At 50.1% G+C, this 17196-nt stretch overlaps 2 protein-coding genes across 5 annotated transcripts; one reads left to right on the top strand and one right to left on the bottom strand.

Moving 5' to 3' along the window:
* Nucleotides 1–507: 507 nt before the first annotated feature.
* LOC310659056 (uncharacterized protein) lies at nucleotides 508–6907 on the top strand. 3 transcript variants are annotated; one of them, XM_083401985.1, is made up of 5 exons: nucleotides 508–625; nucleotides 1232–1432; nucleotides 2992–3275; nucleotides 4626–4771; nucleotides 4977–6907. In XM_083401985.1, exons 1-5 carry the CDS (start codon nucleotides 516–518, stop codon nucleotides 6564–6566), a joined length of 2331 nt encoding a protein of 776 aa, XP_083258111.1. In that variant the 5' UTR covers nucleotides 508–515; the 3' UTR covers nucleotides 6567–6907. The 3 variants fall into 3 exon arrangements, with proteins under 3 accessions (XP_083258111.1, XP_083258113.1, XP_083258112.1); XM_083401986.1 differs by having other exon boundaries at nucleotides 515–757; XM_083401987.1 differs by lacking the exon at nucleotides 1232–1432.
* A 2016-nt stretch (nucleotides 6908–8923) lies between these two features.
* On the bottom strand, nucleotides 8924–17196 carry LOC310659233 (C-type lectin BpLec-like). 2 transcript variants are annotated; one of them, XM_083402488.1, is made up of 6 exons: nucleotides 17120–17196; nucleotides 15330–15421; nucleotides 14585–14697; nucleotides 13175–13306; nucleotides 9728–9854; nucleotides 8924–9167 (listed from the first exon to the last, which is right to left on the bottom strand). In XM_083402488.1, the coding sequence occupies exons 2-6, from the start codon at nucleotides 15400–15402 to the stop codon at nucleotides 9070–9072; spliced, it is 543 nt and encodes a 180-aa protein (XP_083258614.1). In that variant the 5' UTR covers nucleotides 15403–15421; nucleotides 17120–17196; the 3' UTR covers nucleotides 8924–9069. The 2 variants fall into 2 exon arrangements, with proteins under 2 accessions (XP_083258614.1, XP_083258615.1); XM_083402489.1 differs by having other exon boundaries at nucleotides 14585–14694.

The following is a 17196-nucleotide window of genomic DNA, read 5'->3' as shown; positions in this document are numbered from 1 at the left end:
TTCCAGTTTCTTATTGGATTCCAGGATGTCCCATTTTGACTCTCGCTTGAGTCACATGATGGAAAAATCAGAGATATGTCTTCAAAAAGTTGTATAGTTACTTATCTCCTTGCCCCGGGGGGGTCACATAACTCCTTACCTTCCAACATTTCTCTGATGAAAATAGGGACATCCTAAGAAAAGCGGGACATTCCAGGATCAAATCAGAACCTGGGTCAGATCCCGTAAATACAGGACTATCCCTGGAAAATAGGGTCCCTGGGAGGGTCCGCTGTTGTATACAGTTTGAGTGTGCACAAGTAATGCAGGGAGAAAGGGGCACATGGAACAGAAAGGAGCCCTTTGCACACACAACTTGACTCCAGAATATAGGCTTTTGAGCATGGTGCCAAAGAGAAGAGAAGAGAAGAGAAGAGAAGAGAAGAGAAGAGAAGAGAACTTGTGATGATGTCAGACTCTCCACCTGCTGATCTGACAGATCTTCCATTTTGTGATGTCATGGATTCCAGGAAAACATGGAGGAAGCAACAACACCTGGAGCCGGCAGAAGGATGGAGTGGTGGCTCCTCCCTGTTCTGGCCCTTGCTGCTTTCCGCCCCACCCATGGCAAGGAAAGCAACTGCGAGTAAGTGGGGAGAGAGGCCAGACATGGCAAGGAGGCAGGAGAGGGAATCCCACCCACCAACTCCTGGATGTGGTCTTGAAAAGGAGGGAGGCACAACTGACCCCATGGCTGCTCTCACTCCCCTTCATTGTGGTGGGTCAAAACTAGGATGTAAAGACAGAGTCTGTTCTCAGAGGGCATGTTCCCCCCTCTCTCAGAATACTAGAATCCATCTGGGTCACACAAGGAAGCGGAATGGGGGACCACTCAATTGGACAGAAAAAAAGAAATATTTCTTTTCTAGAAAGAGGACAGAGGGGAGGGTGGGAGAGAGGGGTAGAAAATAGCTTACTAATTTGGATTTGCTGAACAGTCCATTTTTGCCTCTGGCCCCACCCACCACTGAGATGTGGCCCTCAGAAGACAATGTGGCCCCTGGCCTGGAAAAAGTTCCCTCCTCCCTGGGAGTGATGGGCATTTGGGAGGCATCCAGAAGTGCAGCTGGACACCTCCAGTTTCATCCCTCTCTTCCCAAGATGGCCAGGAGGAGGGGCAAAGTGGGGGGAGGTGGTATATATGCAATGGCTATGATCCTCTGTAGATGGCAATCTGTTTCTTGCTTTCCAGTGGAGTCTGCGGAAGGCGTCCCATGGCGGGCAGCCATAACCTCCTCCGGGTTGTCGGCAGCAGCAACGCTTCCCCCGGAACGTGGCCCTGGATGGTCAGCTTCCAAATAAAAACTTTTAGGGGATACTTCAGTTTCTGTGGAGGCTCCCTGATCAGCCCTCGATGGGTCCTCAGCGCAGCCCACTGTTTTCAGAAAGCAAAGTAAGCAAAGGGTTCTCAAGGAGTGTTGTCAGGGGGTCTGCAAACCTGGCACCCAGGGTGGGGGCATCTCATGGGAGCAGAGTCCCACCTTCTGCCTTCAAAGGGGTGGCTGCTGTCAGCATCGCAGGGCGTCAAAACTCAGAGCCAGCCAAAATCTTTTCTCTGCCGCCAGTCTCATGCAAGCCTAAGATTCTCCCCCTCCTCCTCCTCCTCCTCCTCCTCCTCCTCCAGCCGAGCCTTCTTCCTCCAAAGCCAGCTTGCTTTCCTTCCCCACCACCCGCTCTGTGCTTTGGGGGAGGGAGAGAGAGAAGCCCTGTGATAGTCTCCTCAGAGAGAAAGGGCTTGAATCCTTGTGTCTCCTCAGAACTCTGAAAACTCATATAAAAATATAGTTAGACTTTTCTCACTTGTTTAGTTACTTGTCCATCTAGTACAGTGGTACTTTGGGTTACAGACACTTCAGATTACAGACGCTTCAGGTTACAGTCTCCACTAACCCAGAAATAGTACCTTGGGTTAAGAACTTTGCTTCAGGATGAGAACAGAAATCATGCGGCAGTGGGAGACTCCATTAGGTAAAGTGGTACCTCAGGTTAAGACCAGTTTCAGATTAAGAACGGACCTCCAGAATGAATTAAGTTCTTAACCCGAGGTACCACTGTAACTATTTGGCTCTGTCATGATAATATCAAAACATAACTACTATATTTGTGAAATAGAGATCCATTTGTTTGTTTCTTTGTTTGCTTGCTTGCTTGTTTCATAAACTTAAATGACTTCGGAGGGTGGTTGATCACTGCCAGTTTTTGATACTGGATAGCAGATCAAAACCTACTTAAAGTTGGACAGGCCTGGTCCAGCAGTGCTCCTGCAAAACTTGAAAAAAAGACACTGGGACTAAGCTGGCCCCCTTCTGTTTCATTCATGTTTCCGGGACTCATCCTATAGGTTCTTTCGACTATGTAGTGTTACTGAAGTTTTCAGTTTGCACACAGGCCCACAGATCTGCAAACCGGACAAGCCTTTCTGGAGTTCTTTTGTGAAATTTTGCTCCAGAATTTGCTGCTCCAGAGTTTAACGAAAACAGCAGAGGTAGATGAATAGTCAAATTTATTACACTAAAAAAAAAGAAGAACAATGAGTAATGAATAGAAATGTGTTTAAGAATGCATGCATTGGGGTAAATCCCCCTTAAAATGCAATATTTATGCAATATTTCATGAAAACAATGTACACAAACAATTGGTTTGGGGGCAAATTGCTCTGCAAAAATGTGTATATTAAGAGCAATTTACACTAAAATGATGATGAATTTTTACGAGGACTTTTAAAAAAAATGACACGGAGAAGATTAGAAACATGATAGGAACCAAAACCAACACCCCAAATGTAATTTCCAAAGATTTCCCTCCACCCCTTCAGCAAAGCAACTCTTCATTGCTCCACTAATAATGTTGCCCCAGTTTGATGAGGGACCACCAATGAGCAAGTTGTTTGCATCTGGTTTTCCAAATCCACCTGGAACACAGTCCCCACTCTGTGCGTATTCTTTGTTGCAGAGAAATACCAAATATGAGCCTGTCGATTGGCGCCAACCGCATCTCCAACCCTGGCCCCGATGCCCAGAGGCGCTGGATCAAGAGGCTGGTGAATCACGAACTCTTTGAGCACTTCTTGAACGATACCTACAGAAAAGTGCACAACGACATTTCCTTGGTGGAGCTGAACGAGCCGGTCAACTGCACGGACTATATTCAACCAGCCTGCTTGCCGGATGACAGCGTGGTGGTTTCCTTGCTCAAGCACTGCTATGTCAGCGGTTTTGGAATTATAGACCCGAAAAGTGAGATCTGCAGGGAAACCAGGCCCCCAGAAGGAGCGGCCTGGCTGTGTGCCTAAAGTAAATTTGCAGACTACACTTTCCCTGCCGATCAGTTTCGCCAAAGAAACATAATAGCAATGGTAGTCAGGGTGGAATTTTCTATTCCTGCATTGTAGGGGGTTGTGCTGGATGACCCTTAGAGTCCCTTCCCACTCTAGGATTCTAAGTTGGTAGTTACGGTTGGGCTGTGTTTGTTTGGAGAGCCATTCCATTTCTCGGCTTCTGGGCAGATCACCTTCTCCAGACATAGATGCTTGCCCCCAAAACTCAGCTCAGTAATGATGGCTTTGCATGCAGGAGATTGAGTTTCAATCTCTGGGTAAGGCTGGTGGAGTTGGGCTGGATGACCCTTAGGGTCCCTTCCCACTCTAGGATTCCAAGTTGGTAGTTACGGTTGGGCTGTGTACATCAGAAGCCCTGAGTCTTAGGGGTGAGGCAGGTGTGTGCATGTTTCACAGGGCAGAAAGGAATAGAGATGGTTGGTTTTGAGAGCCATTCCACTTCACGGCTTCTGCACAGATCGCCTCCTCCAGACATAGATGCTTGCCCCCAGAACTCAGCTCAGTAATGATGGCTTTGCACGCAGAAGATTGAGTTTCAATTTCTGGGTAGGGCTGGTGGAAACTCCTGTCCAACGCTGCTGTCGCTCAGTGTATGCAGTTCTAGGACAGATGGAGAGATAGGGAGGGAAGGATGTGGTTTCAGGAGGAAACGGAGAGTTTGGGGGTCTCTAAGGGCCCCCAGGCGACACAGGTGGTGCTGTGGGTTAAACCACAGAGCCTAGGACTTGCCGATCAGAAGGCCGGCGGTTCGAATCCCCGCAATGGGGTGAGCTCCCGTTGCTCAGTCCCAGCTCCTGCCAACCTAGCAGTTCGAAAGCACGTCAAAGCGCAAGTAGATAAATAGGTACCGCTCCGGCGGGAAGGTAAACGGCATTTCCGTGCACTGCTCTGGTTCGCCAGAAGCAGCTTAGTCATGCTGGCCATATGACCCGGAAGCTGCACGCCGGCTCCCTCGGCCAATAAAGCGAGATGAGCGCAGCAACCCCGGAGTCAGTTACGACTGGACCTAATGGTCAGGGGTCCCCTTTACCATTAAGGGCCCCCAGAAACCAGGAATTCACCCTACTCTGCAGCCTGGCGTACCCTTGTCTCTGATCTCACCCCCAGTCCATCAACTAAGTTTTAGGGGGGTGATTCTGCTGCACATGCCTTCATGCCTCTCTCCTTTAGTCCTGGGGGTGCAGGTGGGGTGGGGAGTGAAATCTGAACTGAGCCTCCCCCTCCCCCCACTTTCCCTTTCTTCTATCAGCGAGAAAATTTCCCGACATCCTGCAGGAGGGTACTGTTGACCTCATCCCCATGGCGACATGCAGCAGCCCGGACTGGTGGTCCAATAGGATCCTCGAGGAGAACATCTGCGCTGGAACCTTGGAAGGAGGCGTAGCTTCTTGCAAGGTGGTGAAGCCACAACAAAATCAAGGCTATGGGTTTGGCTTGGGGGCAAAACTCTCTGGTGCTCCTGGAGCAGCAGAGCCCTTGCTCTGAACATGCGAAACTTCTCTGTGATTCTTCCTCCAGCATCTCAGGCAGCAGCCATGAGAGAAGGAGAAGGCCCCTCAGAGACCAAATCCTCACAGGAGCCTTTCTCTCCCACTTGCAGGGCGACAGAGGCGGCCCCCTCATGTGCCGGGAGCAGAGGTCTGAACGCTACTGGGTGGTTGGAATCGCCAGCTGGGGACCGTCTGTCTGCGGCCAGGGAAAAAGGCCGGGGGTCTACACGTCCACACAGTTCTACCGCGACTGGATCAGGAAGACGACCAATGAGGACCTTTCACTACCCAACCACCCACCGCCAATGGCACAGCCCCAGCTTATGCGACTGACACGCCCCCCTCCAAGGCCACAGCTCCAAATGCGACAAAATGGGAATGTTCCATATCCCAGGCCATGGCCACCCCCCAACACCAGCCCTCAGATCCCTCCTGTGGTCTGGCCCACCACCAGACCTTGGCCACCCCTCAAGGCCATTCCCCAGACCCCTCCTGTGGTCTGGCCCACCACCAGACCATGGCCACCTCCCAACACCATCCCCCAGACTCCTCCTGTGGTCTGGCCCACCACCAGACCATGGCCACCCCCCAAGGCCACTCCCCAGACCCCTCCTGTGGTCTGGCCCACCACCAGACCTTGGCCACCCCCCAAGGCCACTCCCCAGACCCCTCCTGTGGTCTGGCCCACCACCAGACCATGGCCACCCCCCAACACCACCCCCCAGACTCCTCCTGTGGTCTGGCCCACCACCAGACCTTGGCCACCCCCCAAGGCCATGCCCCAGACCCCTCCTGTGGTCTGGCCCACCACCAGACCATGGCCACCCCCCAACACCACCCCTCAGACTCCTCCTGTGGTCTGGCCCACCACCAGACCTTGGCCACCCCCCAAGGCCATGCCCCAGACCCCTCCTGTGGTCTGGCCCACCACCAGACCATGGCCACCCCCCAACACTACCCCCCAGACTCCTCCTGTGGTCTGGCCCACCACCAGACCATGGCCACCTCCCAACACCACCCCCCAGACTCCTCCTGTGGTCTGGCCCACCACCAGACCATGGCCACCCCCCAACACCACCCCCCAGACTCCTCCTGTGGTCCGGCCCACCACCAGACCATGGCCACCCCCCAACACCACCCCCCAGACCCCACCTGTGGTCCGGCCCACCACCAGACCATGGCCACCCCCCAACACTACCCCCCAGACTCCTCCAGCATCCTGGTACACGACCAGACCTTTGCTACCCCCCGAGACCACCCCTCAGACGCCTCCTGTGGTCTACCCCACAACCAGACCTTCGCCACCCCCCAGCACCACCCCCCAGACTCTTCCCATTTCCTGGTCCACCCCCAGAGCCAACTCCCATCCCACACGGTGGCCCAAAGGAGGGGGTCCCAGTCCCGTTATATCGGACATGGCTCCTGGAACAAGGCCCACGGGACTGGGCAACTCGACTCCCTCCCGGGGCCCAATCTGGGGCCTAACGTCCATGCGGTTGGGAAGATTGCATCTGAGGACAAGGGCCCCAGCTTGGCATGGGCAGATTTACAGGCCGTGGGTCTCGATTCGCAGGCCGTGGATCACGATTCGCACAGCCCCACCACAGATTGAGTCCAGGTCGCTGAAGCCGCTGCAAAGGCAAGTTCCGGCGCCACCCGGGAGCCAATTGGAAGTGGACCCTAGCTCAGCCGAGGGCTGATAAGGACTGCCAGGCTCGGGTGGCAATGCCAGGGGTGGGCATGGTGGGTGAGCTGCCCCTGCCAGATCTCAGAGCCCATGACCTGTCCTTTGCTGGTAACAAACTAAATGCATCTTCTCCCCATTTGATTTTCTTCTTCTTCTAACTGCGCCCATAATGGATCACGTGTGCAAAATTCAACTCATTGCCTCATCACCATTTCCTCGGAGTTTCTCAACCTGAATATGAAGTTGCATCCAAATGGGGGCTTAATGCTGCAAACAGCTTGTTGGTGACACTTTTTAACAAAATAAAAAAATCAAAGTTCTCAAAATGAATAAAACCACGAATGAATGGATAAACAGGTGAGTGTTGGTGTGCTGCTTTTCAAAGCAATAGCTCTCCTGAATCATGTTTGGGAGGCTGTAAGGTGAATTATTTGTGTCTCCTGCTGTGATCTGCTTCTTTTATTTGAGCTGCAAATCCAGGCTGTTCCCTGGAAGCTGCAAGGCTCTATTGCAAACTTTCTTCGAAAAGGGCCAGATTTGATGCAGTGAGCATGCATGAGGGCTGACCAAAGTTGCTGAGCCTTTTTTAGGATTGAAGTTGTCATGCTTTTGGGGGCTTTTACCCCAGGAAATAAACTGCAACAGGGCCCAGATTAAACCAACCGGCGGACCAGATTAGTCCGGACTTTGCACGTGCCTGCTCTATAGGCTGAGCCAGGCCTGCTGTGATCTGCTTCTGTTATTTGAGCTGCAGATCCAGGCTGTTCCCAGGGTGCTGCATTGCTCTATTGGCTAAGGCAGGCCTACCTGCACCAGATGAAAGGGATTTCTGAAGCCATGGTGCTCCCTGTAGATGCAGCCAAACCTCATTTTCCAGCCACAGGTGCGTGCTTGAAAGCTCCAGGTCCAAACAGTTTTGTTTCTCTCCCAGCTCTTTCCCGGGCAAAATCTGCATTTTACCACTGAATTGGAGGCAATTGTTCCCACCAATTCAGCGGTAAAATGAGGGTTTCCCCGGAGGAAAGAGCCAGGACAATAAACCCTGCTTGGACACAGAGTTTTAAAGCCCCGCTTGAAACACAGCAGCAAAGGAAGTCCCTTGAGCCAGTCACTGCCCCTCAGCTTAAGTCTATTTCATAAGGCTGTTGTGTGGGTTAAGGGTGGAAAGGGAGAATCATTGTCACCACTTTGAGCAACATGGTAAAGGGACCCCTGACCGTTAGGTCCAGTCGTGACCAACTCTGGGGTTGCGGCTTTCATCTCGCTTTACTGGCCGAGGGAGCCGGCGTACAGCTTCTGGGTCACGTAGTGAGCATGACTAAGCCACTTCTGGTGAACCAGAGCAGTGCACAGAAACGCCGTTTACCTTCCCGCCGGAGTGGTACCTATTTATCTACTTGCACTTTGATGTGCTTTCAAACTGGGAGCAGGGACCGAGCAAGGGGAGCTCACCCCGTCGCAGGGATTTGAACCGCTGACCTTCTGATTGGCAAGTCCTAGGCTCTGTGGTTTAACCCACAGCACCACCCACGTAGAAATGCAATAAATAAAGGTATCAAGGCATTTATACACTATCCTGCTTTGCTTCCTGCTGGTGCCTGCACTGCAGTTTCCTGATTATCAAATTCTACAGTTTTAAACACCCCAGTTATGTTAGGAGTCATTCTGCAAAGAAACAGAAAAGATGACTGTAACTTTAAGAACCTTTTCTGTGAGTTCTGGGTGTGGTTTTCTAGGCTGATTAGACACAGCTGGTGATGTGCATAAAAGAAAAGAAGTTGCAGTTTGAATTTTGCCTGCCCTAGAGAGAACACCCACGTGCTTTGTGTTTGTTGTTTTTGTATAGCTGTAATAAAACCTTTGTTTGAGTGCTTTACACCGGTCTCGTGGTCTCGTGGTTCTGTCATCTGCCACCAGAAGAAAAAACCCCTCTAACAAATCATTCCATGGTTTGGTTGTTTCAGCAAAAGGCAGGAGGAGGGGGGTGGCACTGCAATCCTCTGCTCACCTCTGGACAGCTGCTGCACAAAGCAGTGATCCAGTTTAAAGATGCAAAGCAGAAAGGATGTGGGTTTGGGGGAAGGCAGGACAGAAAAAGATCTTTCAGATGGGATTTTGAAGAAATAAAAAAGCATTGGTCACAAATCCAAGAGAGCCAGTGTGGTTAGAGTGTGGCATAGAGTGTGTATTCCCTGCCAGCAGAGCGCAATGCACACCTGTCTGGCATAGGTGCCAGAGCACCCACCCAATTCCCCTTGAAGGGGCTGGGCACCCACAATTTTCTGTGCCAGAGCAATGCGCACACACTGAATCGTTGACATGCGCTTTCAAGGTGAGGTGGAAGGACAGGCACGGAGAAAGCTGCTTGCTTCAGAGACTTTATTGCTGCCACACTGTGGCGGCCGGAAAGGAGGGGAAAGGAAGAGCTTTTTCTGCCTGGCACAGGAGAGGCCAAGCAGCAGAGAAGGAAGCCTACCAGGGCAGCGGAGAACAGAGGAGGCCTCCGCCTCTGCTGCTCACTCGCAGCCGTTTTCTGCAGCAGACATCTCAGCCTCGTACTTGCAGACATAGCTGTTCTTACGGCTGCAGAGCTCGTCGTTCCATTTCCTGAAACCTAAGCGGTGAGACAGGAATTAGCGCCAAAATTTGGGAAGAGCAGAAGCAGAATGATAGGGTTTGATGGCACCCACAAAGGGCATCCAGCCCAACCCGCTTCAGTGCAAGAATCTCAACGAAAGCATTCATGACAGATGGCCAGCCAACCTCTGCCTAAAAATCTCCAAGGAGAGGCCACCACATTCCGAGGGAGACCTTTCCACTGTCGAACAGCAGGAATCTTTTTGTCCAACGTGGAGATTGAATCCACGACGTTGAGATGGAAGAGTCTCCTGCTCTACCAAAAGGGTGCTGGACTAGGTGGACACCCCCCTCCACCACCCCCACTTGGGCTTGATTCATCTGCTGCAGCCAGGCTGTCCTGAGGTTCTGGGTTATGAGGAAGGCAGTGTTCGTGGCAGCATAAGCACTGGCCAGTCAGCGCTGTGCACAACTGGCTTCTGCGACAAAGACCCACCGCACCCTGTCTCCGTTCCGCCAGGCTCAGGGAGGAAGAAGGGGAGCGAGGGGATGCCCAGCCCACAGAGCGCAATGCACACCTTTGCCCAAGCTTCTCACCTGTAGTTCGCCACAGCTCCACGCACCACTCGCCAGTCTTGCCATGATTATTGGGCTGCCCGGTGCTCCACTGCGTGTGGTCGGCAATGAGCCCGTCACTCCACTGCCAGGATGTGCTTCCAGGAGTCTGGGGGAACACAGAAAATGAGGAAGGGGTGTCCCTTGTGCCTCGAGGGGTGGGTGGAAGGAGGAGGAGGAGGAGGACAGGGGCTCCCATAGGCTCATAAGAACAAAGTTCAGGCAGGGGCACCTTCCCCCAAAGCACCCAGTAATGCTTGGTAGTGGACCTCCCAGCCACAAGCATCAGGCTCGATCTGGAGAGGGCTCCCAACTAAGTGAGAGGCAGCCTGGTGTAGTGGTTAGAGCATCAGACTAGGAGCTAAGGAGGACCAAGGAGCTCATTGGCTGTGGCCTTGGGAGCTGGTCTCTGCCTTCTCTCAGCCGGACCTACCTACCTCACAGGGTTGTTTTGGAGATGAAGAAAGGGAGAACTACAGGTGTGCCTTGAGCTTCTTGGAGAAAAGGGTAGAATAGAAATGCAATAACTAAGTAAAAATAGCACTTGCCTGGCATGCAGAAGGGCTCAGAGCAGAGTCCCCCATGGCATCCGTAATGAAAAATGTCACAGCCTGCGATAAACACACTTGGACCCTTGGCTAGATGGGCAACGAGAGAAAGCAGCAGCTTCCCATGCTGCCAACTCTTGCTTTTGGCTAACAAAAACGGCAACTCACAGAATTGGAGAGTTGGAAGGGGTCATCAGGGCCATCCAACCCCCTGCAACGTGCAGGAACCACACCTAAATAGTTCCTCTGTTTAAAGACTTCCAGGGAAAGAGAGTGTGCTGACAGCTCTTTCCTGAATGGAATATGATGCATCCCAGAGGCCCTTCTGGCAGGGAGAAGAACAGAATGAGGGCTGGACAAGGTGACCGTTAGCTGGCTTTGTAGCTGATATTAAAGCCAGGCTCTTTGTAGTGCAGCAAGACCGTGCATTGCTTTGGGTATTTCTCAACTTAAATGTTTTGTGGGGGGTTTTATTTTTTTATTTTGTAATATTGGATTTATTCTACTCTTGCCACATTGTCAATTTGTTCTCATTCTTTTGTCATTTGCCAACACGTTCTGTATTTTGTATGTCTGCATTTCCAGGACTCTGTTATTTCGATGTTCTGAGCGTTTGCTATATTTTCCGTAAGCCAATCTGGGCACATCTCATAGTAGTGTAAAAGCAGCATGCAAGCAAACTCGTCAGTCTCTGGTCCTGCCCTCCAGCGATGAGGAGGAGGGGGAAGGAGCAGCCTTGAAGCAGAGGAAGAGCAAGGCTGGGGCAGCGGGGGGGGGGGCAAGTTGCTCACTCATGCACTGCTTCCCCCCTCCCCCATTTAAAACAAAAGGTGTGGGTTTGCGCACTAGGGAGAGAGAGTTTGCACAGAGCATAGATTAATGGAAGCAAATAGAAAGGGCTGGGGAGAAGCTAAGAGCCTTTTGGAGCACACCCATGTTGACAATAGTCATCTTTTCACGGTCATTTAACAAATAATAATAGGTGACATGAGCATCTCCTGGACTGATGGGAACAGTCAACTTCTCTCTCTCTCTCTCTCTCTCTCTCTCTCTCTCTCTCTCTCTCTCAGAAGCATTATTTTAAAGTTCTCAAAATGTGGTCATGGAGAGCAACAAGGAGACCATGGCCTTTAAACCACATGTGATGCACTTTCTTGCCTTCAAAGCATCCTTAATGCCTCTCAGAGCTACAATTCCCAGAAAGGCCTTAACAAACTACAGCGCCCAGAATTCTTTGCAGGAAAGACGGCTCTTTGAATGTGCTTCAGGGGTGTAGAAGGCATGCAGCCAGTCTGCACTGATTGCCAGTTTGCTTCCAGGGCAAGCTCAAGGCCTTACTATTAGTATATAAAGTCCTCAATCACTTGGGACCCGTTTACCCGTGAGAGATCCTTACCCCACACAAGCCCACCTGACTGCTCGGCGGAATGGGCACAACTGCAGGTGCCACGTAACGCCCATTCCACATTTTCAAGAACTCAAATCTTTTTGCGTGGCAACGCCTTCTCCTCTGGAACTCCCTGCGTCTTGAGATCAAGCAAGCGTGTTCCCTGAGCTCTTTTCAGCGTCTGCGATAAAACATTCCTCTTTAGGCAAGCCTACACCCAGAAGCTTAGAAGGCTGCTGTGAATTCCAACCTGTGTTAGTGTTTCAGCTTCCAGTATCTTTTAAACTACGGTTGTGAATTTATCTTTCTGAATGAGCAACGGGCATTACCGTATTGGCCTGAATACCGCACTTTCCCCCCCCAAATTCCGACCATGATAAGTGTAGCTTAAATTCACCATCTTACAAAAATTGGCTTTTACGATATCGCTGTAGGATTTTCTTCTACTTTTGCCATTTACAGGTGTGAGCGTCTGCAGAATTTTAAGAGAGCGGCTTATATTTGGGTATTGTCTTTTTTTCTCTCCCCCCCCCTTGAATTTTAAAGGTGTGGGTTATTCGTGGGTGCGGCTTATATTCGGGCCAATACGGTATGTAGCAGTGCCAATTCTGCAGATCAAAACGGCTGAGGGGGTGGCATGTGGGTCCCTGCTTGAGTTGTGTGGTTTGGGGGCCCAACTCATCCCTGTACAGTGGGACCTCGGGTTACATACGCTTCAGGTTACATACGCTTCAGGTTACAGACTCCGCTAACCCAGAAATATTACCTCGGGTTAAGAACTTTGCTTCAGGATGAGAACAGAAATCGTGCTCTGGCAGCGTGGCAGCAGCGGGAGGCCCCATTAGCTAAAGTGGTGCTTCAGGTTAAGAACAGTTTCAGGTTAAGAACGGACCTCCGGAACAAATTAAGTACTTAACCCGAAGTACCACTGTAATGGCAAGTTACAGGGCCTTGGTCCAGTATACCTGAAGGAGCATCTCCACCCCCATCATTCTGCCTGGACATTGAGGTCCAGCACCGAGGGCCTTCTGGCGGTTCCCTCACTGCGGGAAGCCAAGTTACAGGGAACCAGGCAGAGGGCCTTCTCGGTAGTGGCGCCCTCCCTGTGGAATGCCCTCCCACCAGATGTCAAAGAGAACAACAACTATCAGAATTTTAGAAGACATCTGAAGGCAGCCCTGTTTAGGGAAGCTTTTAATGTTTGATGGACTACTGTATTTTAATACTTTGTTGGAAGCTGCCCAGAGTGGCTGGGGAAACCCAGCCAGATGGGCAGGGCATAAATAATAAATTGTTGTTGTTGTTGTTATGTTGTTGTTGTTTTTAATTGGGGGGTTTTATGCTGTGTTTTATTGCTACAACCTGCCCTGGGACCTTGGGGTGAAGGTCAGGCAATAAAGAACGAAATGAAATTGTGTGAAGGGTCTAAGCTCTGGGGAGTGGGGGTTGCTTAAGGTGGGGGTTGGAGGGTGCGCATGGGGCGGGGAGACCAACCTTGGCAATATTGTGGAGCCCGATCCAGACGTCCCCGTCAGGCCGAAACCTGGAGAGGTACCTGCGGAGGCGGCAGCACTCCTTCTTGGTCAGGATGGAGGCCAGGTGAGAGCCTTGTTGCTGGCACTCTTCCTAAGCCGGGGCAGGACAAGAGTGAGGTCAGTTCAGAGGCGTATTTATTAGGAAGCCTAACAGTGAGCATTCCAAATGAAAGCAAAAGAATCTTTCTTTACACGGTGAAAGCAGCCAGAATTTTAGAAGCCAAATAGTGGAAGAGCGAACCTACAGAGTCTGGAGAGGAATCACAAAAATGACAGAGGCAATAAGAAATCAATCAACAGACAATGGGGGGAAAAGACTGTTTGTTAAATAAATAGTTAAGCTAAGCAACAAGCTGATTAAAAAGAAAGGAAGATGGAAAGGACGGGAAGTCAAATGTTGATGGAGAAAATCTGTTGTTAGGAAATTTGTATATATATTCCTTTTTTATGACTTTGAGTTGTGGGTAACAATGAATTCAAGTTTATGTTGTATGGACGCAATCATGAACAATAAAGCAAAAGAAAGGAAAAGAATATACAAAGTAAAAAAAGAATGGGAACGTTTTAACAATTACTTTACAAAACAAGGTTCCAACAATAAGACTTGGCTGTGTCTTGAAAAATCTTGCAAATAGTAAAATATTTTTCTTCTTTCCAAGATGAGGAAAAACAATTAAATACAGGGGGGAAATAGGAATACTTGAGCTAAAACCGTAATGAGGTAGAAGGAAGTCAACAATATAATAAATTGAAAAGGGATTCAACCCAAATTGAAGGTTGAAATGTACAAAAAAACACTAAAATTGGTTTGAATTATATTAAGTATTACTTTACAACAGATAGGTATTTTTATTGTTTAAATTGTCTTTTTGTCAGTTGTTTTTTTCTTTTCTTTTTCTTTGTTTTTCCCCCTTAGATACTGTATTGTATAACTATATTACTATATAAATCTTAGATTTGTAAATAATTTCATTATATATAAGTCAAGATCTACATCAGTCTAAGAATAATCATTGTAAAATTCTAGATTCAGGTAGGTAGCCGTGTTGGTCTGATGCAGTTGAAATAAATCAGAAGTATCTGAAGAAGTGTGCATCCACACGAAAGCTTATACCCAGAACAAACTCAGTTGGTCTCTAAGGTGCTACTGGACAATTTTGTGTTGTTTTTTTTAAATTGACATTGTAAGATTGTTTTATCTTTTTACCCACTTTTCTTTTAATGTATGCTTTATCTGTTTCCATTTTAATGTATATTTTTGTAAATAAATAATGCTGTCAGTTCAAGAGCGTCTCTCTCTCTCTGGAAAGAGGAGCCTTGCCGGGTGTTGGGTCTGGTGGGAATGATCCAGGCACGACTCAGGACTCACCTCGGCCTCTTTCCAACACTTCCGGTCAGAGAAGTATCCATAACAGCTGCCCTCGTAGAAGAGCCAGTCCGTCGGGCAAGGAGAAGAGGGGCCCTCTATCGAGTCTTCGGCTGCTTTTGAAAGAAGGTTGGGTGAAGGCCAGAGAGAGAGAGAGAGATACAGGATCCTGGGATTCTTTTGCTGCTGTTACTGCTCTGCCGGGGGTTAGACTAGATGGCCTTTGGGGATCCCTTCCAACTCTACGTTTCTGTGACTAGATGGGCCATTGGCCTGGCAGGCTTCCTGATCTCTTAAGACTTTGTGCAAAGATCAGCACAGCCATTAGGCGTCACCAGCAAAAATTAATCCGCATGAGAAGAATATTTCCCACATAGACAATAGCAGGGTAAACACAGAAGAAATGAACAAAGATTCGCTCCAGTTTACTTACTTCAAGCTCTTTCAATTCCCCATTAAGCCAAGTCAACAAAACGAGGAACAGGCAGGAAACAGGCAGTGTGCTGTAATGGTTAGAGTGTTGGATCGGGACCTGGGAGACTAGGGTTGAGATCCCCACTCGGCCATGAAGCTCACTGGGGGCTCACTCCATTTCTAGGCCCAGATCCAAGGCTTCAAGGTCCGTTTCTCAGGGGTTTTTGATTTTTTGTCCCACGTGCCCCTCTGAAGGCCAGTCTGGTCCTTCCCTTTGGCCCTTTGCCCACTGATTCTCCAAGGCACAGAGGAGCGAGGAGGGACCCCGACTCACCTGCTGTGGAGGGGCTGCCAGACCAATGGCCAAGGAAGCTCAGAGCAATGATGATGTAAGCCGCGGTCCCCATGGCCTGGATGCTTCCTTGCCTGGAGGGAGATGGAGGGAAGGAGGAAGCACAGCAGAGAAAGGCAAGGATGTCCCGCAAACCCCAAGGCTGGGCTGCCAGGCTGGCTACTCCAGAAGGCTTTGGGTACCAGCTAGCACATGCGTAGGCAAACTAAGGCTTGGGGGCCAAATCTGGCCCAATCACCTTCTAAATCCGGCCCACAGACGGTCCGGGAATAAGCGTATTTTTACATCATTAGAATGTGTGCTTTTATTTCAAATGCATCTCTGGGTTATTTGTGGGGCATAGGAATTCCTTCATTTTTTTCCCTCAAAATATAGTCCGCCCCGCCCCCCATAAGGTTTGAGGGACAGTGGACCGGCCCCCTGCTGAAAAAGTTTGCTGACCCCTGAGCTAGCAGGTCTCAGAGGAAAGTCGCTCCACCCTCAAACTCCTGGGAAATTGTTCAGAATGATAACAAGGGTTGTCACAAGGAAGATGGAGCAAGCTTGTTTTCTGCAGCTCCAGAGGGGAAGACTCGAACCCATGGCTTCCAATTACAAGAAAGGAAATTCCCATTAGCCATCAGGAAGAACATTCTGACAGCAAGAGCTGTTCCACAGTGGACTTGGAAGTTTGGGGACTCTCCTTCCTTGGATGCATTTAAGCTAACGGATGGCAGCTAACGGATTGAGGTTGATTCCTGACAAGACAGAAGTACTGTTTTTGGGGGACAGGGGGCGGGCTGGTGAGGGGGACTCCCTGATCCTGAATGGGGCAACTGTGCCCCTGAAGGACCAGGTGCACAGCCTGGGAGTCATTTTGGACTCACAGCTGTCCATGGAGGCGCAGATCAGTTCTGTGTCCAGGGCAGCTGTCTACCAGCTCCATCTGGTACGCAGGCTGAGACCCTACTTGCCCGCGGACTGTCTCGCCAGAGTGGTGCATGCTCTAGTTATCTCTCGCTTAGACTACTGCAATGTGCTCTATGTGGGGCTGCCTTTGAAGGTGACCCGGAAACTACAATTAATCTAGAAAGCGGCAGCTAGACTGGTGACTGGGAGCAGCCGCCGAGACCACATAACACCGGTCCTGAAAGATCTTCATTGACTCCCAGTACGATTCCAAGCACAATTCAAAGTGCTGATGCTGACCTTTGAAGCCCTAAACGGCCTCAGCCCAGTAGACCTGAAGAAGCATCTCCACCTCCATCGTTCTGCCTGAACACTGAGGTCCAGCTCTGAGGGTCTTCTAGCGGTTCCCTCCCTGTGAGAAGTGAGGTTACAGGGAACCAGGAGAAGGCCTTCTTGGTGGTGGCACCCACCCTGTGGAACGCCCTCCCACCAGATGTCAAGGCAATAAACAACTATTCTACTTTTAAAAGACATCTGTAGGTGGCCCTGTTTAGGGAGGTTTTTAATGTCTGATGCTGTATTGTTTTTAATATTCAGTTGGAAGCCGCCCAGAGTGGCTGGGGAAACCCACCAGATGGGCGGAGTATAAATAATAAGTAGTTATTATTATTATTATTATTAAAGCAGATGTTGGGTGGCCATCTGTCATGGATGCTTTGGTTTCCTGCATTGCGGGGGGTGGACTAGAGGACCTCGGGGTCACCTCCCAACTCTACATCTCTTCCCTTCTAAGGGAATGCCTGCTTAAAATCAAAGAAACCCTCAGCTCCAGCCCTCGTGAAACTAGACAAAGGACAGGGGCCTTTTTCTCACCAGTCACTCACCTCTGTGTTTAAAATGCTCCCGTTTTGTGCTGGTCCCCGGGTGCAGAGTGAGGCCTAGGAGCCAAGCGGTTGCTATA

Source organism: Podarcis tiliguerta (genome assembly GCF_965153285.1).
Source record: "Podarcis tiliguerta genome assembly, chromosome: 10".
Lineage (NCBI taxonomy): Eukaryota > Metazoa > Chordata > Lepidosauria > Squamata > Lacertidae > Podarcis > Podarcis tiliguerta.
The sequence above is the reverse complement of the archived record's forward strand: the minus strand, read 5'-3'. Positions and strand labels throughout refer to the sequence as shown.